The sequence below is a fragment of the Colossoma macropomum genome, unplaced genomic scaffold (genome assembly GCF_904425465.1).
Source record: "Colossoma macropomum unplaced genomic scaffold, Colossoma_macropomum, whole genome shotgun sequence".
NCBI lineage: Eukaryota > Metazoa > Chordata > Actinopteri > Characiformes > Serrasalmidae > Colossoma > Colossoma macropomum.
In genome coordinates, this window is record NW_023494796.1 from 28,976,800 (window position 1) to 28,999,385 (window position 22,586).

A 22,586-nucleotide genomic window follows, 5' to 3' on the forward strand; every position below is an offset into this window, starting at 1 on the left:
TTAGCTACTTTTTAGCTGTTTTTTGAAAAGTTGTGCACTACTTTTTAGCTACTTTTAAAGCGTGATTGTCAATGTTTGTGAATCTCCACCTGACACACCAAACAAGCCCAACTGACAGTGTGAACAAGACACTGCATTTAATCATGAGCCAGAAAGAAACGTACAATTGAAAAGCTGCAAATATGCAAAAAGATCACCAAAAAGTGAGTTTAAGTGTAACCAACAATCAAACTTACACAACCAAAGGCATGATATCCAACAGATATTTAGTCAGTCATTCCAGGTTTTTCCTAACAAAAATCAACAAAAATAACTGAATACAAACCAAACGATTTTGTGCAAAGCATTGTCAACTGTTAAAATAAAACTGCTCCAATTTGAACATTTCAGCAAGATGTGCAGACACGACATTCAGAGTCCTTAAGTTCAGTAACACTTCAGCCTCAAAATCCTCATCAGTGACTCTGGCTCTGTCTGGGATGAGAATCAGGCCTGAATAATCTCTCCACTGCTGCAGAGATGTTGCGGCTCCACAGCAGAAATGGATTTTTAGGTATAATAACATAATAATCCTCCTTTACTGTAAAATCGTTATAACACACAGTTCTAACACAGTTTTCACAATAAATGGTCTTAAACGCTGAAGTTAATGCATAACTGCTAATTCAACCTTTAATGCTGAAGACTGATGCGCAGACTGCTGGTCACACAGCAACAAAAAAGGCAAAGAGAGAGATTTAAGAGGAACATTGATAATTTGGAGATGAATGGACTTATTTGCATTGATAAGCACTCAGCTGGTTTCCTCATACGTTGAATCTGCAACATCTCGAGAAGCTGAAGTCAGCTTCTCATTCTCCAGCTTCTCGTTCGAATTCTCCCATTCCACCTTAAATGGCGCAGCAGTACAATCTGGCGCCTCAGGCACCATTTAAGGTGGAACGGGACAATTTGAACGAGAAGCAGGTGAATGAGAAGCGACTTCAGCCTCGTAAAAAGTCTAACATTTGAGAGACATTTTACAGGAAATTTGTGGAAAAGTTTCCTGACTGAGGAGCAAGAACAGCGGCTACAGCTGACCTAAAGGTTAAAGCAGAGCAAAGTAAGTCTGTGTTTTCGTTTATATTTTTTAGCCTATACTAACACATCAGCACATACTGACATATTTACAGCCAAGATGGTAATAAAATGTAGTGCCTCCCAAGGTGGACTGATTTTTGTTAAAAGGACACAATGGCTTTTCTTAACATTTGGGTTGCGACCCCTGAGCTAAGCCTGCTAGTAAGGGGTGATCATTTTTTTTTGTGACACAGAAAGTTGTCAATATTTTTGCCAAATTTATCATAAACATAAAAAGAGATCTTAGTAAACAGGCACTTCTTAGGATTAAATCTTAAATCTGTACATGAGAATTGGTTAAAAAAACTACCATTTTGTGAGATCGTTCTCATGGCTTATGGCTTCAGTAGTTGTAGGACAGCACTAAACACCAGGTTGGTCAGATGAAAAAACTTGGGAGGGAATGTTAAACTCAAATAAAAGCAGAAAGCAGTGATTTGTAAACCCACTTTGGCTTTTATTCAAATGAAAACCGTAGACAGACCAGATATCAAGTGCATTATTTTTCGATATACACATTCAGATTCAGTAAATACAAATTCAGAAAACATCTTAAACAGGTGATACAATCATGCTTCAGTATAAAAGGTCATCCAGGAATTGGTAACACTTTACAATGTGTTCACTTGCTAATATTAAGTAATGCACTTGTTAACATGAGGCACAAGATTAATAATGGTCAGCAAATAGTAAGTAAAGAAGTACCAACTGCATTAGTTAATGTTTTTTCACATTAGCTTTTGACTAGCCTTAACTAATGCAGTTGTTAACATTAAAAACCTGAGATGCTACATTAATAAGGGTTAACTAATATTTTGGGGGTTTAATTTCATTCTGTTGTGTTGGTTCAGCTCATGGCCTGCTTTTCTGCTCAAACTGCTCACTTTGGAGCTTTTAGTATTTAATTTTAGACAAAAAGAATCCAAAAAGAGAAAAATTGTGCATATTAACTGCAGATCCTCTGCTGATAGATGCTGACTAGTGGAAACTAGTCATGCCTTGGTAATGAATTAATGCAATTATTTGTTTACTCATTTACTTACATTAGCTAACCCTTAATAACTTCATATCTCAACACCTTTAATATGAAATAATATAATAGTTAATGTGAGTCAACTGCTATTGTAAAGAATAATCCAGAAAATCCATTGTTTGCCAACAAATGCTTCAGTGAATAATCCATCAGCAACACTAAATTCAGAATACAGGATTCTGCTATTTACAAACCTCAATTCCAAAAAAAATGTAAACAGTATATAAAATGCTAATAAAAACAAGACTCCACTAATGCTAATTAAAAACAAGACTCCACTAATGCTAATAAAAATGGGTTCCACTAAATATCAGCAAATTTTGAAACCAAATGTGATATCAGTCTAGAAAGTGACACTAGAAAGAGGCTGGCTTCTACAATAGGACAATGACCCACAACATAACTGAAAATCCATCATGAAGTACTTTAAAATACACAAGCTGAAGCTCTTGAAATGGCCCACACAGCACCTGACCTCAACATCATTTAAAATCTGTGGGTAGACCTTGAAAATTCTGTGCATGCAAGTCAGCCAAAGAATATCGAGGAAGAGTGGGTCAAAACAGCTGAGAGGGGCTTTTCCATATAAAAGCCCCCTACACCAAACTGGCCATAATGTCATTGGTGCCAAGCCAATTACCTTTCTGTGCTGCACTAAATCTTTCTGCAGGCCAGCAGCTTCACCTACTGTGAAGGTCTACTGTGATCAACTCTTCTGATGGGCATAGGTGAAAAAGACAGATCCTTCTTTGGCCTTGTAGTGGCCGTGCCAACCTTATGGTCTTTGGCGGCTCTATTTCTGTTAGAAAGAAGCTCTGGAGCTCAGAAAATTGCATGGAGCTGTAGGAGAGTCAACCTGGCAAGGACCCACTTTGACCTCAAGTTATAGCTCAGGCATTATTGCCTAAGAGGTGTGCAGAGGGCTGTAGATCAGTGGTCACCAATCCTAGTCCTGAAGATCTTCCTTCCTAAAAGTCTAGTTCCAACCACAATCAGCCACACCTGCTCCACTAATTAATATCCTCAGAAGTCGCTGGTTTGCTGGATCATATGCAGTAGTATTGCAGATTTGCATATAACTCATTTATAAAACTTAACCAAAATTTGCTGCTGTTTGTTAATATTTACCAAAACATTTGGAGGCTTTATATTTAGCATTAATTTTATTGGATTTTGGATTTTGTAACACAGTGCATTAGCAGTTATAAATTTTATTTTTGTAGATGTATTTTGCAAATACTTACATAATTCACAGGATAACATCTGAAACACTTCATTGTGAAGTAATAGCTTATTTAAGCAATAGAACATGAGAGGGAGTGTGTTATAACACCACAGCTGTGATTTGGTTAGAGACACGAGCCAAAGGCGAGTGCCGTAGATCATCACAGCCGTGATGTTATAGTGATAACACGCAACCTCTTGTGTTCTATTGCTTTTATACAACAGTTAAATAAATAAAGTAATAAATTAATAAACTGGGTCATGAACGCGGCGTTTAATATGTTTTAATGTTTGCAGTTCCTTCCACCAAATTATAGTTCCTTAACAAGCAGCTTGTTGCTACGTCAGAGTAACGAGCTCCGCTCACTCGCTGCACAGCCGGCAGTTCATTCTCCAGCTCCTTACACTAAATTCGCAAACTGTCATCACCACTGAGCAGCTTTCTTATTTTTTATTGCAGCAGTTTTATAGCTCAGTCCAATTTGGTCAGACTGTTTGTCACAGCTGCCGACTGAAAAGCTGCTCAGTGGTGATGACAGTTTGGGAGTGTAGTGAAATCTCATCTTCAGAGTCTGATCAAATCGGCTGTCGGTCCTAATGCGATCTTAAAAGTGTCCATTTTCTGTTTGTGTACAAAGTAAGAAGTACAAACTCGTCAAACTTAGCAGAGTGATACAGTGTTTGTGAAAAAAACGTTATGTTATGGTGAAATAACAGCACGGTTAGAATGCCTCTCAACCAATCAGCTTGCGTGGCCAGAACTAACTGTTGTATAAATGTCTGATATAAGCTAATGTCAGTATATTACTGATGTATAACTCTAACCTAAGAGATGTCTTATAAATTGAAAAAAAAAAACATTATTATAAGGGGTTACCTAAAACACTTACAAGGTACATTTCCAAGTCATTTTTATCATGTAAATACTTCTACATGTAATATGTTTTTGGCAGTGTGTTATGAAGAAAGTAAGTTCTAAATCTTCCAGCCCACACAAGCTTCAGTAATTCAACACCATAATAAAACACATTAATAACACTCCCAGCTGTGACAACACTGGCCTAAAATATAGTGAAAAACTGACTAGGCTACCAAAGAGGCAAAGAGAACAAGAAGCATTTCAAAAGCCATTTTGCTGCTGCTCATCGGTCGAGGGCTTTTCAATATTAGGTCACTCCTTATTCGTTGAGCTGGTTACTGACAGACATCTTGTGTAGAGTGTAGGTCAACGCAAAACTGGAAGATGTCAACCTGATAGAGATAGATCAAAAAGGAAAACAAGTAATGTAGTATAATGCTTAAAAACTGCATTTCAGCTAAAAAAGGAATGTGTTGTAGGAGCAAATGCTTTGAATTCTGCGCCACGCTTTTAAATGTAAATGTGAACTATGATGTATTTTTGATTTTTACTATAATATTATGATTCAATCAATCAGTGTGCTCTACCATTTCCAGCACCAGTCGAGTTTAGGTTGATGACAGATGAGCCATAGAAGTTGTTGCTGGTGAGGGCAGGAGTGATAGCAGTGCTGCCATGTTCAGCTCTCACAACAGCAGAGCAGTTAGCAGGAGTGACAGGACTCTGAACCAGATCTGTCTGCACTGAAAAGGGATCACATCATTTTATCCAGTGCTATTAGACAGAGAGAAAGAGTGAGCTGTGGGTGAAGAAATGACCAGTAATTAAAGCTCAGTGGTTTCTACATGTATTACCATGATGAGCCTACTGATGGTTAACCTGACAGCTCAGTGTCATGACATTTGTAATTGTCATAAAAGGTGAAGTGTCTCACACGCACACACACACACATCTTCTACGCTGCTTATCCTTCGGGGTTAGGTGAGGGGCAGGGTATTGGAGCCTATCCCAGCGGTCATTAGGTGGAAGGCAGGAAACACCCTGGACAGGTTGCCAGTCCATCACAGGACAGACAGACAGGCAGACATATACATACACACACACTCACACCTAGGAGCAATTTATATTATTATTATTATTATTATTATTATTATTATATAGTGACTTTCCAAATTACTAGTTTCTAATTACTGGCTTTATCATCCTTGACTGTAGAATGCTGACAAAATTTAAAAATAAGAGTTCCTTTCCTTTAACACTTTTCAGGGAAAACTACAGCTACATGGAAATAGCCTCCTATTCATACTCATACAATTATTGTCATTTATTTCAATACTTGCAATGATTTTTAAGATTAAAAAAACAGTGATGGTAACCTCAAAAAACCAAAATGTTCCTTACATGTCCTTTCATCCAATGAAGGGAGTGTTTTCTGAAAATCTAAGAAAGACAAGAGAAAACAATAATAATTGAGCCTAGGTGTATCCTCAGCTTAACACTTATGACACTCATAAAGGATACAATAGTGTAATTTTTTGGTATTTTGATCAGTTATAATTATAAAGTATTTACATTAGACAGTCATACATACCATATGTTGTGATTTTCAGGGGACCCTGAGCTACTCAGATGCCATTATTTGACATGTGTTATCTGGTCTTATCAGAGTTTTTTCAGATCTATTAAACTGCTTCATTGGGTCAAGGCTCATCAGAGAGGAAGCATCTCAAGGCATGAGTCACACTTGCTCATTATATTTCATTAATCTATTAATAATTTTGTTTATCAGGCAGCACAGAAAATCTATGTGTCACTGGTGTTTTGTGCTTTAATGGCTGGGTAATTAAAATGTTGTTATAATAATGCCACATATATCATTTTTATTACTGATTTTAAATAGTTGCACAAGGTCACCTGATGGCCGATGAGTCAGCCAATTGAACATTAACTATGACGCTGAACATTAATGAGACGCTGAGCTACTCAGATGTCATTATTTGACATGTAAATGCTAATAGAATTTTGATGTCTTCATGCAGCCCATTGGGATAAAACCCTGAACATTTTTTTCAACAGGCCCAGATCCTCTTTTGTGATTAAAAAATAATCGTCCTTATATATCCTATATATATAACAGCTGGTACTATTTGGGTGCTGGATCATTCTCAGCACTGTAGTAACACTGATGTGGTGGTGGTGTGTTAGTGTGTGTTGCACTGGTACAAATGAATCAGACACAGCAGTGCTGCTGCACAGTAAGCTACCTACATATTTTGCTGCACCAACGAGAGCCGAACAAAATAAAAATTGACTAATTACTCATGGTTAGAAGTCAAATATTACATGATGTATTTTACACTGAATACATGAAATCACTTTCTTCAGAAGCTGCAAAGTAATACACATTTAACATCTCACTAATTGACTCACCTTTAAGAGATGGCAAATCATATTCCCAGACTTTTGTTTTTGCACTGTCCTTTATTAGTTGTAACTTTATATTCATTGTGTTTTCTTCTAAGCGTATCACAAATGTTGGATTGTCAGTGTTTTTATTTCTCAGGAAAAGACCGTCCTTTAAAGGGGATAAAAGGCATGCACACATTTAGTAACCCAGTTTGATCTAATAGTTCTTCTTTAGCAAATTCTGTATTTAACCTTGTTTGTGTTTTATCAGTACTCACACTGGCTTGTACTCTTTGTTGCCTGTGTGGATTTTCTATATCTTTACATGAGATGTTGTATCGATGGGCATGTATAAGGTCACAGTCACATGGTCCTGGTATGCGTTGGCCGCCGTCTTCACACAGCTAAAAGACATTAAATTACAATTAAAAAAAATTAAAACAGTTAGTTCAGCAGCCATCACTTTTTTTTTTACATTTTTGAAACATTTTGAACAGTATAATATAGACATTATGAAGCTCTTGGAATTGGCTGAAATAAAATGGGATAAATCTTAAATTTATTTATTCAAACATTTTTTTTTTTGTGTGTAAATTTGTTTATTCAAATATTTTTTAAAAACTTTACCTTTTTAGGGTCCACATTCCAAGGGTGTAAAAATACATGCAGCCAATGTTTTGGTCGTGGGTGATACATCACTATTACCTGTCCTCTGATCTTGCTCTTAAACAGATTCCATATGTCTTTAAGTCGAAACCGTGAATTTCCTTGAACAGTCACTTTCACGTGTGTATGTGACATATACTCAGGTGTCAGGACCTCCTCACTGTCATCGGTGTAATGTCCCACAGTCATGAAGTTACAGTCATCTTCTAGAAATTAGTAAAGAGAACAAGAATTCGAGTACAACTATCCCCCAAACCCCTCACTATCCCCCCTCATACACTGCTGGCAATTAAACCTGCAACACTAAGAAAGACATGAGATATCAAAGCAATACTTATTTGGCAGATTGCTTATGATACATTGTATGCATGATTAGAAATACAGTTTGGTCATGCTTGCAGAATACACAATAATCAGTATCTGGTGTATCTACCACAGGCAGAAATAACCACTTCACACTGCTTAGCATGGAGAGGATGCTTTTAAAAGGGTGCTCTGAACCTACTCTTTGCACTCGCCTTTTATGCCAGGTCTGGGGCGTAATTTGCATGTGTGCTGTGCTTGTAATCGTTTTCACACTCTTGACCTACCTATTCTGAGAATAGAATAGATAGGTGTTACTAACTACTGAGTTTCCAAATCTTTATACCTGCCACAATTACTAATTTTTTAAATAAAATACTATTTTATTATTTTTTACATTTTGAAGTAACAAATATAAAGGAACTGTACATCCACATTTGCAGATAAAATTGTTTGCTGCAGAGGCTGTGTTTACTTCTTTTCTTTCCCAGACTGTTTCACACAACCATATCTATGTGTAAGAATCCATTGGTGCACTTAGATCAGTGGTGTCAAACTCAACCTCTAAAAAGGCCATATTAAAAAATCTCAGCATATCCGTGGGCCAGCTCAAAATTTGCTAAAACTGCAACAGCAAAATAGGCATTGAATACTTAAAAAAAAAATTCTAAATATAAATAAACTGTTTTAGGTAGTTTTTTTAAAACTGCCAATCTGCTTGAACTAGACACCAGGCATTTTTTCCTTTTGTGTAACCGTTGGCCCATAGATTGTTGTTGGGGGTCAGAACACACACAATGTTGCAGTGCATGCTGGGAATTGTAGTGCATCTCGGGGTGAAACAGGCTAGTAAGAATAGAAAATTATAATAATTTTGTGGGCCGAATAGGACTACGTCATGGGCCTGCCTTGGTCCGTGAGCCTTGTGTTTAAATCATGGAACAGACCCCAGGAACCAGCAAACTGTGTCGGGGCAAGAATTACTTGAACTTCAAGAGCCCAAAGTCCAACCAAAAAGTACCAGTAGGACGAACTTGGTCTGCTGAGTCACAGTCTGTCACTGCCCATAAGACCCACAAGGGATTAAGATATGATGTTGTATGGCTGACATGGAAGTTGGGACTGTTCGTATGAGTGAAAGGGATTATTGTATGGTAGCTTGGTGGTCACTTATGACTGGTCTTTCTGTAAGGAGACAAGGGAAACTGAACCGCTAGACCTCACCAATATGCATGAGTAACAGAAATACTGAAAATGTTTCTTGTTTCTTATGAATGCCATAACTTAACAGAAATTATCTATCAAAATAATATAATTATAATAGATGGATTATTAGGAATAACAATATTCTTATGTTTAATACTAAAAGCTTTTAAATGAAATAGAAATACGGATAGAGGACTTGCTCAAGTCAGTTTTAGCAACACTTTTTACCTCTGCCTTAACTCAAGCACAGGATTTGTGTACATTGTCTGCCACTGCCAAAAACTACAAATAAGCTGTTTGTGATTTGAATTGCGGTCTGAATGTATATTTGGCTTGTTCATAAACAGCCGTGCCGCATGTAACACCAACGGCAGCAGGCTGAAGCAGCACTGTGCATATGCAACTCTGCCAGTATTATTCCTGCTTCCTTTTGATGTATTTGATGCTTTACTTTAACCATCTTAAGGCCATTTGTGTTACAACTGTACGTTTTCATAAGTGAAAAAGTTTTTGTTAAAGTGTGGGAACCATTAGGCTGCATCTTAAAGAGGCTATTATGCAATAATGATAATGTCGTGTGCAACTCCCAACTTGTCCACTGGAGGTTGCACTAGCAGCGGCTCAATCACACACACCTGTGTCCTACCCTCATTAGCTTTCCTACAAAACTCTCTCTCAATTCATTCTTCCCACTGTTAGTGTCTCACTGCAATCCTGAGCCTTTTTTCCCATGAATCATTTGACTTTGCTTTTTTTTTTGTTTGTCTGCTTTTGGCTTCTCTTTATGATATTGGACTTTGTTTTGCCTCTGCCCCTGACTCTGCTTTTGGACTATGCTTTCACTACTGTTGCATGTTTCTAATAAAACCAGCTTATGGATTCTACAAACTTGCCTGGCTATGCATTGTTGCAGATAATTGCTATATACTTTAAAATAAGGGGAAAATACAGAAGTGACAACACTTGAGTATCTAAGCTAAATTTAATTAATAATGGTTAAATATGCCTTATTTATTTAAACTCACCTGGGGATATCTCACAGTGAGGGAGCTGGAGCTGAGAGAGCTCACCCTGAACACATTTGATGTCATAGAGAGGACCGGCTGCGTAATAATTGGTGGAGACTGGGCAGCTGCTGTCTAGGTCTACAGTAGTGTACAATACTTCACCTTCTCCATCCATTCTGAACCTAAGATTGGTTGCTGTACAATGGAACCAACCAGCATGGCTGCATTGAAACCTGTTGATGAAATTGTTAGTAGAAATGTTTATTAGTAGCATCAAATAAAGTAAATTTTATGTGCTTCCAATCATTTCTTTGTAAATATACAATTCGGTAACAAATGTCTACATTTCAGTTTAATGTTAATTTCAGAGGCATTCTGTAATATGAATCAGATTATCATTACCATTCTTAAATTTGGATCAGCCCTACTTTTGCTGAAGCAAACATCCATTCATACATTACCTGTACCCTGATTTCCCCATTTCAGTTGTCATTTCTGGAATGAAAAAGTCACCTTTCTCACTTTCTGACTCCTGTGAACATTAAAACATTATTTTATTAGGCTTTAACTTGAAATGAGCCGCATTTAAAGTCATGTAGACATATGAAATTTAGTATACCAAATATTAGTGTCCTAACATGGATAGTAACCTACTTTAACCATCTTCATAGAGGACACAGTCGCTGGGATTATGAAGTGCATGTTGTTATTTTTTGATATCATTTTCATAATCCTGTCTGAGAGCTCCATGGTTTGAGTAATCTCAGGGCCAGTTCCAGCAATGTAGTATCTGTGTTTACATTTTTCTAGGAGCCACTGCAACACTTCTCCTCTTATGCAGGTATCTTTATTTGTGAACAGCACAATGACGTGCTTCCAGAAACTTTCTCCAAAAATCTTCAAATCCTGTAGAACCTTTCTGGTCTCCTCAGTGAAATCTTCCTCATGAAGAAAGGCAAGGACAATTGCATGGGATCCAGGGATAAGAACTGATTTTTCCCTTGTGAGAATTTTCTTGGCATTGCAGAGGGCAGTTTCAACCACGCATGCAGATTTCTTAGCTATCTTTCCTTTTAGAAGGACTGGTCTTCCACTACCCAGAGCTTCCACATCAGTAACACTGTTGCCTAGGATTAGATTTGTAGCAGACTTTTCAGCTCCCTTCAATCCCAAAATCCAAACTCTCAACTTTGTAAACAGAGGAATTTCTCCTTAAAGAAAAAAGACATTGAATGTTAATTTTTTTCTAGGTATAAACTAAATAGATTTAAATAAACAGATACTAGAAAAAGCATGTTAAAGGGGATTTTGTACCACCTTTGCCATCTAATGGCACAATAAGGTCAAGCACATAATATGGGGAATATCTACAATAGTTTGATTCTGTCCTTCTTCTCATGGACTGGATAACATGCACAGGTTGTAGCCATACTTACCAATTCCAAAACCTTTAGACAAGGCTCTCTCATAGCACTCTTCTGCCTTGAATTTTTCACCCCTCAGTTCATGAAGGAATCCTTGTATGGTACATGCCTTGCTGTCATCTGGATCCTTAGAAAATCGACGAATGGCAATTTGTCTGAGTTTTGTTTCATATTTCTTGTATTCGATGTCTTGTTTAACTACCTGCAGCCGTAGATCCTCCATGTAATGGTAAATTGCAAGGTCTTCAGATCCTTTGCTGTACAACTGAAATTGGCCATACATGGCATGAACCAGCTCTAGATGTTCTTTTTGTTCATGAGCAAGTTGAAATGCCCTCTGAAAATACTCCTCAGCTTTAGGAATATCTATTTGTCCATAATGCACTGCCAATTCTGCCAAGGCAGCAATGAATAAGGGCTTCAGTGAAACTGCCTTTTCCAGATGGTATATGCACTTGTGAAGACAATCCTGTGTTTCAAAGTGGTCAACTTTATGACATGGTCCATGTACCTTTTCTAAGGCTATTTTTTTAGATTTGTAGCACAGTGCTAACTGATGGTGTATGAAAGCTGAGTTGGGAGTGTGCTTTAGTGCTTTCTCCAGCTGACAAATGGCAAAGTCAGTAGATCCCAGCTTGCGACTTAATTGAGCCACGTATCGCATTACATGCGGGTTTTCAGGCGACATCTTAAGTGCCCTTATCATCAAACCGACTGCTTCTTCAGAATGCTCTTTGGGATCAAGTATTTTAGTGTCAGTCAGTCTTATGGCCAAGAGCACAAGGAGCACAGCATCTTTTGGATTCAAGTCGATGGCTCGCCTGAGTTGTATAAGGGTTGGTGAGTCCCATGAACCTGGAGGATCAGTTGTTGTGCGATACAAAGCAATGGCATAACCAGTGCTTAAGTCACTGTCTTTTGGATTCATTTCGAGAGCCTGTCTGAAGCATTCTCTAGCTCCATTGTAATATTTTCTTGAAAACTTAAGGAAGGCCCATCCTTTTTCCCTGAGAACCTCACTATGGACTTCATTACTGGATTCGTTAGAGAATTTCATACTAATCCTCTCCACAAGACTCGAATAATCTTCAGCCAAAGTGAAATTTCCCATGTGATAGTACAACCAGGCAAAATCCCCATAGGTAACTGTGAGAAATTTTTCGCTGTCCTCTCCATAGTATTTTTTTGCAAGTTCCTCAGACTGGCAAAGATTGGAGAGTGCTGCTTGCAGATCACCATAGAGATAACAAACAAATGCCAGTGAGCTGTAAGCACGAGTCACCCTTGCTTCTCCAGATTCCAATTCAATCTGCTCTTGTAAGCGGTTCACCAAGTCATGGAGATTAAAGTCCTCTTCTCTCAGAGCCCAGGTAAAATGACATTCCAGTTGAAGCAGTCTGGTCTTAAAGGCATCCATTAGGCTGTAAGTTAAAAAGGATATAACAATGCAAAATGATTTCAAATTGCATTGATATACTAAAACGCTACATACAAGCCCATTTCCAAAAAAGTTGGAACACTGTGCAGAATGTAAATAAAAATAGAATGCAATGATTTGCAAATCATGTGAACCATATTTTTAAAGGAAAATACTACAAAGACAACATATCAAATGTTGAAACTAAGAAATTTTAGTTGTGTTTTGAAAAATATATGCACATTTTGAATTTGATGCCAACAACATGTTCCAAAAAAGTTGGGACAGGAGCATGTTTACACACTGTGTTTTAACAACATTTTCTAAGCATTTTGGAACTGAGGAGATCAATTGCTGTAGTTTTGAAAGTGAAATGTTTTCCCATTCTTGTTTGATATAGGACTTCAGCTTCTCAACAGTTTGGGGTTTTCCTTTGTTGTATTTTTCATTTCATAATGTGCCAAATGTTATCAGCGGTGACAGGTCTGGAATACAGGCAAACCAGTTTAGCACCCAGCCTCTTTTATTATGGAGCAATGCTGTTGTAATACATGCAGAATGTCATTGTCTTGCTGAAATAAGCAAGGCCTTCCCTGAAAAAGATGCCAACTGGATGGCAGCAGATGTTGATAAAACATGTATATATTGATCAGCATTAATGGTGCTTTCACAGATGTGCAAGTCATCCATGTCATGTGCACTAATGCACCCCTATACCATCATGAACACTGGCTTTTGAACTGTGCACTGATAACAAGCTGAGTGGACACAAGAAAGAATTTCAAGTATTGATTTGTTGGACCACAGGACACTTTTCCACTTCCCCTCAGTCCATTTTAAATGAGCTCGGGCCCAGAGAAGGTGGCGGTGTTTCTGGATCCTGCTTATATATGGTTTCTTCTTTGCGTTTAAGAGTTTTAACTTGCATTTGTTTATGCCGCAACAAACTGTTTTCACAGACAGCGGTTTTCAGAAGTGTTTCTGAGCGCATGCAGTGATTTCCACTACAGAATCATGCCTGTTTTTAATAAGTGCTGCCTGAGGGCCCAAAGATCATGGCCAGCAAATACTGGTTTTTGGCCTTGTACCTTGCATACAGAGATTTCTCCAAATTCTCTGAATCTTTTAGTGTTAATATGTATTGTAGATGATGAAAAGCAAAAGTTCTTTGCTTAGTTTTACGTTGAGACATGTTATTCTTGAATTGTTGCAGTACTTGATTGTGCAGTCTTTCACAGAGTGGTGAACCCCTCCTCATCTTTACTTCTGAAAGACTCAACACAGACTCAACTACACAATCATGTTGCTGAGCTGTCAACCACCACATGTTTTTTTAAGCATTACACAACTTTACCAGCCTTTTGTTGCCCCCGTCCCAACTTTTTTGGAATGTGTTGCTGGCCTCAATTCCTCAATGGGCATATATTAAAAAAAAAACAATAACATTTCTCAGTTTCAACATTTGATGTGTTGTTTTGTACTATTTACAAATAAATATAGAGCTTAAATGATTTGCACATCATTGAATTTAGTTTTTTATTTACATTTTGCACAGCATCTGTCTGACAATGTGAAGCAAAATAGAAGGTCTCAAAAAGCAGCACATGGTGCCACATTCTAAAAAGATACAAATACAAATGTGAAACAAAGTCATTGAAATCTACCAGTCAGAAAGTGTTACAAAGCCATTGGTAAGGCTCTGGGACTCCAGCAGTGGTGGATGAAGTACACAAACCATGTACTTGAGTTAAAGTAGAGATGCCCAAGGTAAAACCTTACTCTAGTAAAAGAAGTCCTCCCTTTAGACCTTCACTTGAGTAAAAGTACAAAAGTATTTGCCTTCAAATGTACTTATCGAAAGTGAAAGTACTAAAAGATTAATTATGGCTCTAATGTACTATTATCATTTGCTTTATCAACTCATGAAATGAGAACTCAAGAAAATACTCTAGTGTCACTCTTGGTACACCAAGATTTGAATAGAATGTCATTAATTAGTTTGACGCTGATGTCTATTAAAACTATCAAAAGCACAAAACACTGAAGGCAAACAATTTCCATTAGGTAGAACCAAGTGGCTATGAAATAACCTTTTGTGAACAAGCAAAGTTTCAGTTTAAGATTTATTTGCAACTTAGTTTAAATAAAAAATAGTTTAAATTTAAACAAGTTTAATAAAAACTTGCTTGAAACACAGGTTCACAAATAGGTTTTTCTTTACTATATTGCATGTCTAGGTCTCTGTTCATAAACATAAACTAGCAAAAACTAATTTACTATAAAATGAAAGTGTTTGTCTAAAGGGGTTCCCCAAAAAGCTGGTATGGTCTCCACAAGCTGACATTATCTTTGAGAAACTTAGGGAAGCATTCACTTCCGCACCAGTGCTATAACACCCAGATCCCTTGTGGTAGAAGTGGGTGCTTCTGAGACAGGTGTAGGGGCAGTTTTTTTCCCAACGTTCTGATAATCCTTCTAAATTGCATCCTATTGCATTTTATTTTAACGAACTCATTCATGCAGAACATAATTACTGGATTGGAGATCATGAACTCCTAGCAGTTAAGCTGGCTCTCAAGGAGAGAGACATTGGTTAGAGGGTGTTAACCACCCCTTTGTTGTACTTACTGACCACAAGAATTTAGAGTTCTTAAGAACAACTAAACACCTTAAACCAAGACAAGCACATTGGTCACTATTCTTCTCTCGATTCAATTTTAGTATTTCTTTTCGTCTAGGATCTCGTAACACAAAAGCAGATGCATTGTCGAGAGTTTATCAAGAGCAGGAAAAAGGAAAGAAAAGTCTTGAACCAGAAAATATCCTTCCGCTGCAAGGCAATATTTCTTCCATTCATTGGGAGCTCAATGAGGAGACTGAGGAGATTTAAACATACCCAGTCAGTGTACCTCAGATAAAACGTATGTCCCCAAGTGATTTTGGGATAGTTTTCTAACCCAGGCTCATTCCTCACTCACCTTAGGTGATCCAGATGAAACACAAACCCAACAACACATCAGTAACCATTTGTAGCTTCATGCTCTACTTGTTCCCAATGTAAGACATTACCTGCAGGGAAACTTATGCTGTTACCTGTACCTGCTAGGCTTAGGTCTCATATAGCCATAGACTTTGTCACAGGGTTTTACTACTGTTCGATTTTCTCGTTATGTCCGCTTCGTTCTATTTGCTTCATTACATACCGCTTTCCAAACAGCTGAAACACTTGTAAACCAAGTCTACCCACAGTCTAATGGTCAATGTGAACAAATGAATCAAGAACTAGGAAAATGTCTACGTATTGGCCATAATAAGCCCTCTGATTCTGATTCCTTTCCTGATGGGGGCAGAAATGGCTCGAAACTCTTTGATAAGTTTGGCTACTGGTATTACCCCTTTTCAGTGTGTTCTAGGATTTCAAACACCGGTAGCTTCTTGGACTGGAATCACATTTGACATTCCGGCTGTGTGCAGAGGGAGGTAGAAAGCTCCACCCAAAATACATTGGCCTGTTTAAGATACAGAAAAAGATTCATGATGTTACTTCTAAACTTGATCTGCCTCTTCATTATCGGGTCTCCAATTCTTTTCATGTCTCCCTTCTCAAACCTGTGGTTCCAGGTCCATTGGATGAGGTTACGCCTTGATGGCATGCCACCCACACTGGTGGAAGAAGTCTAAGCTGTCTTACGGTTGCTAGACTCCCAGAGAATAGGAGCGGAATTCCAATATTTGGTCGACTGGGAGGGATACTGTCCAGAGGAGCAATGCTGTGTTCGAGATGTCCTGAATCTGAGTTTGATCGTAAAGTTCCACTGTCTGAATCCAAACAAACCTTCTTGTTATGTTTGTCCCTTTTTGTTTTTGGATCATTCTGGATTTGACCTTTGCCTGTTTCATGACCACAAGTACTGATCACATCCAAAACAGTAAATCCTGATTTTACCTGTGAGCGTCTGGCCAGTTCTGTCTCAACATTTAATTGTTTTTTGAAAAATATATGCCCATTTTTAATTTGATGCAAGCAAGCAACACATTTCAAAAAAGTTGAGACAGGGCAACAAAACACTCTTTAAGTTGTGAAATGCCAAAAAAAATACCCGGCGCGTAATTTTCAACAAGTCAATTACATGTTTGGTTGTAAAAAGAGCATCTCAGAGAGCCTTTCAGAAGTAAAGATGGGAGAGGTTCACCACTCTATAAAAGACTACATGAGCAAATAGTGCCAGAGTTCAAGAACAATGTTTCTCAACATAAAATAGCAAAGAATTTGGGGATTTCATCATCTATGGTACAAAATAAGATTCAGAGAATCCTGAGAAATCTCTGTATGCAAGGGACAAGGCCAAAAACCAATATTGCCTGGACATGATCTTTGGGCCCACAAAACCATTGTTTTTGTTTGTTTGTTAGCAGGGTGAACACTGGGTTGGGTTTTTTTCCCTTTCTTTTTTGCTTTGATTTGTGTTTGTGACTCGGATATAGTGTAGTGTGATTTTGTGGTGGATTGCTGTGCAGGGTGCTCTGCATGTGGTTTGAGCATGATTTGTGTGTTATTAGGTGTATTTTGTGACTGATTAACTCCCAACCAAATGATTTAGCCAACCAAATCGGACTTTGCACTAGTGACAGACGAATCAGCAGAGAGAGAGAGGCGACGAAGGTGGAGTCTTTTATTTTAAAAGGTGACCCCGGAGAGTGTGACTGTTGGGGAGCGATTGCTGGCAGCAGTTCCTAGAGCACGAAGCAGCGAGAAGAGCAGGAAGCGGGTGGCTATAAGATTTGTGGCATGGAGAGTATGTGAATGAAGTTGAGAGCTGCCACATGCAACGGAGAGGCCTAGTTGCAACGTGAGACAGAGAGAAAGCAGTTGAACAATGAAGAAAAGTGAAGAAAAGACGATGAGCCATTTCTTTATTTATTAAGCCGCTGCTGTTTTGATGTGAATTATGTTTTAGTTGTTGAGAACTTTGCTTCCTACTAAGGCTTGGTGAAGTTAGAAGCTGGGGCTGAGTCGTGATTTAAAGAATTACTTACTGCCAGTTTGTTTTCTTTGTTTTTGGGCAGGTGCTTGCACCCATGCTGTGAACCATGAAGGACTGATTGTAACTGCTCCCTGCAACGTCCAGGCTGCTCCCGGGACTTTTAGGCTACTTTTTATGTTCCTACAATTGTTTGTTGCTTTGAGTATTCTTCTTTGATTCTTTTTAATGATCTAAATGTATTAAGAAGGGTAAAAAATCTTTCGAATCAGCCTCTGCCTCCTGTCATGTAACTGGACCAAAACTGTTTCCTCCCAGTTGAACTTGTATTTTTATTTTTATATTGGGTTTAGTTGATGGTGTAAGAAACCTTCTTTTTGGGAGTTATGACAGTCTATCAGTTGGTTACTCTTTTATCATTGATTGAAGTTCAGCTTCATTTTATTTATTTAGAATATAAAAAATTATCTCCCTTCTTTTATTTCTTTACAATCGTCTTTTTAATTTACTACCACCGCCAGCCTCCTCCTCCCCTAACAAGTTCTTCACTGCATCCACAAATGCAAGTTAAAACTCTACCATGCAAAGAAGAAATCATATATAAACAGAATACAGAAATGCTGCTGCCTTCTCTGGGCCCAAGCTAATTTAAGATGGACTGAGGTGAAGTGGAAAAGTGTCCTGTGGTCTGACAAATTTTGAAGTTTTTTTTGGAAATTATGGACACTGTGTCCTCCGGGCTAAAGACCACACAGCTTGTTATCAGTGCACAGTCCAAAACCCAGCATTCATGGGGGGCCCATGAGTGCACATGGCATGGGTGACTTGCACATCTGTGAAGGCACCACTAATGCTGAATGCTATGTATAGGTTTTGGAGCAACATATGCTGCCAAGCAGACAATGTCTTTTTCAGGGAAAAAGCAAGAGAATGTCAAACCACATTCTTCATGTATTACAACAGCATGGATCTGTCCAGACCTGTCACCCATTGAAAACATTTGCTGCATTATGAAATGAAAAACATGACAAAGGACATCCAAAATGGTTGAGCAGCTGAAATCCTATATCAGGCAAGAATAGGAAAACATCTTTTTAACCCCTTGAAATCCCAGTGTTATTACATACTAAGCAAAAAGTCATGTTAATGTTACCATAATGTTGAAAATAAATGAAAAGAGGCCATTTATATGTTGCAATGTGTATTATGTTATGTTCTTATGGCTAATAAATACAGTATATTTGTACATATAAAGGTAAACCAAAACAACAGAAATGTCTTTCATTCAAGTAAAGACACATTCCCCAGCAGAACAGGTATAACAGGTTACTTTAACTTCTACGCTGTAACTTGTTATTTCACATGAAGCCAACTGCACCCTATTTATTAGCTTCCCTGACACTCCAATACTCAATACAAGTGAGAAGAATTACGTTGAGTTTGGAGTAAAGCATAATTGCAGAGAAAGCATTGATTATTCACACTTGGTCCATCTGAGTCATCCAGTCTTGTCATTATAATAAGTTAATAATTATTTAAGACACGTAAACTATTTGTAGTTTTAAAATGACTTCTTATGAATTATTTCTACAGCTCCTAGTCTACAGTGATGTCACGGTGTCCTGTTCCTGGCTCCACCTTATCATTAGTGTTGCCACCTGTGTGTAGTTTGTTACTCTCCTTTCCCAGGTGTTTTCTATTTTTGTTTTTGGTAAAAGAAGCACTCATGTTTCAGTTTGCTTTTGTTTGGCATCCTTTGCTTTATGTTTTGTTTGCAGCATTTGTTGTTTGTCGTAAGTTCAGCAAAACCGATTGACTCATGTGTTTATTGAAGGTGTTTATGGATTAATATCTCCTATTCGAGTGTATAGGAGTGCTTATTAAGTTTTTTATAGACTGTAGTCTCCTTTTGTAGTCTAAAGAAGTAAATGACTTGCACGCAAATATTTCTATAAACGGACTTGTTTTCACTTTGGGTTATAGGCTACAAAAAATGTATAGATTGTTTATATATAACTTATACATCATATGTAAAAAAAAGACCAAGAAAGTCACTCCTGTTTATTAATGTTTACCAAATCATTTGAAGGTCTAACATTTTTAGAATTATTTTATTTGGAGTTTACAAAAGCTATTTTTTAACACATTGTATCAGCAGCCAAGATAATTACACAAATAGTGAATAACATCTGATTTCTGACTGATTCATCATTACTTAATTAATTATAAAGTTACCTAAAAATTGATCTATATTAACATACGTAGTTTGTTACTTTAGAAACTAATAAATAATATCTTGGATAGTTAAATATGAAGTAGAAGCTCATTGCATTAATGATGAATAACTTGGTATTAGCCAAAACATTTAGTTACAAAGTACTGAAGCAAACATTGTGGATTCATTTTATGCATGTAAATAGCATATAAATATGCTATATTGTGAAGTATTTTGATGACAAAGATACAACCCATGGTTCAGTATTTTACTTTTACACTGCACTTAGTTTCTATCTGTTACAGCTTCTTTCAAAGTTCTTCTAAATTGTACATGCAATACAATAAAGCATTTTTTTCTAATAAAAGAAAAAAAAACAACTCCCAATCGCAACTGTATATTTTCAAACTTTTTTAAATATCAAATTAGCATAAATAAATCATATTTGACTAGAGTATTAAACCAACTACAGCATATCATGTTTCCTTACACTATTCAAAGCTGTAATTGTGTGCATTATAGTACATTAGTACATTAACCCTTCAGGAATTCAAGGAACTATTATCAAAAGTGAAAGCACCCAAAATGTAAAATGAACTACTGAAGAGCTTTACAAATGTCATTCAGAGGTTCATTTTACATGTAGTATATTTATCTAAATAGCATTTAAGTGGAATCTTACCTTATTTTTGAATTTATTTTCTGCAATATACATGCAAAACTGGAACACAGATCAGCATAATTAATGTTGTGGCTGAGACCAAGTTAAGAATATGACACTGTAGCCCCACCACACCGACTATACGAGAGAAAACAGGTCTAGCAACCTCTGTATACTAATCCTTAGGTACAGCATGAATAAGCATTACCCACTGTATTGGGAGGAGTAAGTTAAATGCAGCTGTATCATAAGTAATTCAAAATATACCCCCACTGATTCACATAGCCTGATCAAAAGTCTATTCACAGTAATAAGTTGCAAGGAAGAGAAAGAATTCCAAATAAAAGTCAGGCATTTATGGTGTGTGTGGGGGCTGGAGAAGCAATTATTAAAAAAAAAAATACAGTGAATACAGTACAATTGTGATTACCTAGAAGTTTATAGTCAGTATCTATAGGCAATATACAATCTGAAGAATTGATATTTAGCCAGATTCTAGCCAGACTCTGCATGTACTGTTTCCTGATTATGCTAGCAGTTGTACTTTTAGTGAACTGATTTGTTTATGTAGGGTGGGTAAATCCAGATTATAAGCATAACACAGTTAATGAAAAGTAAAATTAATCAACAAATGCAAACTCACACCTTCTTCTCCAACACATGGGTCAGATAGCCTCTACTCTGACTAATTACCTCACCTGCCATTTCAAGAAATCTCTTTGGTAAGATGCCCCTTCACGGAATGAAATGAAAATGTTTAACATAATAATCAAACCTGATGATTAAAAAAATATCATTAATAAAAGGTATATACATAGGACATTAGAAAGTATACATAAGACAGCAAAGCCCCTGAGACCTTTCTGTGTTTTGGAAAAAAATACCAGCAGAGGCTGGTTTTTAAAGCAGCAGAGGCCTTCAAGTGAACCCTTTGAAGCTGAGGCATTCTCCAACTGACCCCAGCGTCTGAAGTCTTCTTTGAAAATTTGAGATAGAATATTTACTTCTAGTGTAAGTAATAGAATGACTTACACTAGAAGACTAGAGCTAAATGCTGCTTCTCTGGCACAAACCAGCTTGCCTGTACCACACACTGCTTACAGTCAGCAGTGAACTCAGTGCATCTTTACATGTTGACATAGATTAAGAATTTTAATTTGATGAAAAAATGAGTGCATATTACATAAAAGCCAAATGTATGAGGCATGCCAGTTACACCCTAATGTCTTTATCTCATGGTATGTGAGTTTGGCCAGCTGGCCTATTTTATGGCGGGTGAATGCTGGAAGGCTTTTGGACCTCTCCTTGTAGCTTGTTACCATGGTTACAAAAAAAAGCACCACCATATAGATTGGGCTGTTTCACTAAAAGTGAGATCAGTAACTGTTTGTGTGAAGCACAATATTTACGTCACCTGTAATTTATCATTCTACTAAGTGCAGCCTTTTGTGTTTGGTGTGTGTTAATTTAAATTCTTGTTAAAAAGCCTTGTGGAAAAGATTCTCTTTCTTCATTCGTCTTATTAAAGACAAGTAATCCAAAAGTAACAGAAAGTAATCAGATTACATTACTTTATTATTGTAACCCTTTGGATTAGGTTACAGTTACATTTTTTAACAGATAATCAGTGATCAATGGAATACATTTTAAAGTAACCCTTCCAACACTGTAACCGACACACTTTTCATGAAATGCATAGCACACATAACATTTAATGTAGTAAGCCACCCTACAATTGTACAGTGACAGCATGTCCATCCAGTTTCATTTCTCATTGGAAACCACATCTAGCAAACTCACAAAGCGTTGGACTGTAAATGCTCTTTATAAAATAAGGACTGCCCACAAACTGCCAAACACCCAAAAATGTTTGCCCCACCTAGTCACAAAAACAGGAAATTCTGGTCTCACCATTCTTTTCGTATGTTGTTCTTGAAGTAGGCTATGTTTTTGCTTTCTAGTGACAATGCATTTGAAAACTGACTTCTCAGTTGGCAAAATCTTGTCATGGGGTAGGGTACCAATAGGCTATATTTAAACCCCCAGAAAATGGGATAAAAGGAG

The 22,586-nt window shown here is 37.3% G+C and overlaps 2 protein-coding genes across 2 annotated transcripts; both read right to left on the reverse strand.

Annotated features, from left to right (window-relative positions):
• Positions 1-3,915: 3,915 nt before the first annotated feature.
• Positions 3,916-10,833, reverse strand: LOC118816714. Its single transcript, XM_036583254.1, has 9 exons — positions 10,478-10,833; positions 10,285-10,355; positions 9,842-10,056; positions 7,269-7,513; positions 6,920-7,045; positions 6,666-6,810; positions 5,637-5,675; positions 4,823-4,978; positions 3,916-4,627 (listed from the first exon to the last, which is right to left on the reverse strand). The coding sequence occupies exons 1-9, from the start codon at positions 10,571-10,573 to the stop codon at positions 4,623-4,625; spliced, it is 1,098 nt and encodes a 365-aa protein (XP_036439147.1). The 5' UTR covers positions 10,574-10,833; the 3' UTR covers positions 3,916-4,622.
• A 763-nt stretch (positions 10,834-11,596) lies between these two features.
• On the reverse strand, positions 11,597-20,668 carry LOC118816838 (interferon-induced protein with tetratricopeptide repeats 5-like; the record flags this gene model as incomplete). Its single annotated transcript, XM_036583431.1, has 2 exons — positions 20,544-20,668; positions 11,597-12,668 (listed from the first exon to the last, which is right to left on the reverse strand). A coding segment is annotated over exon 2 (1,068 nt), but the record flags the coding sequence as incomplete, so codon positions are not given.
• Positions 20,669-22,586: the final 1,918 nt, after the last annotated feature.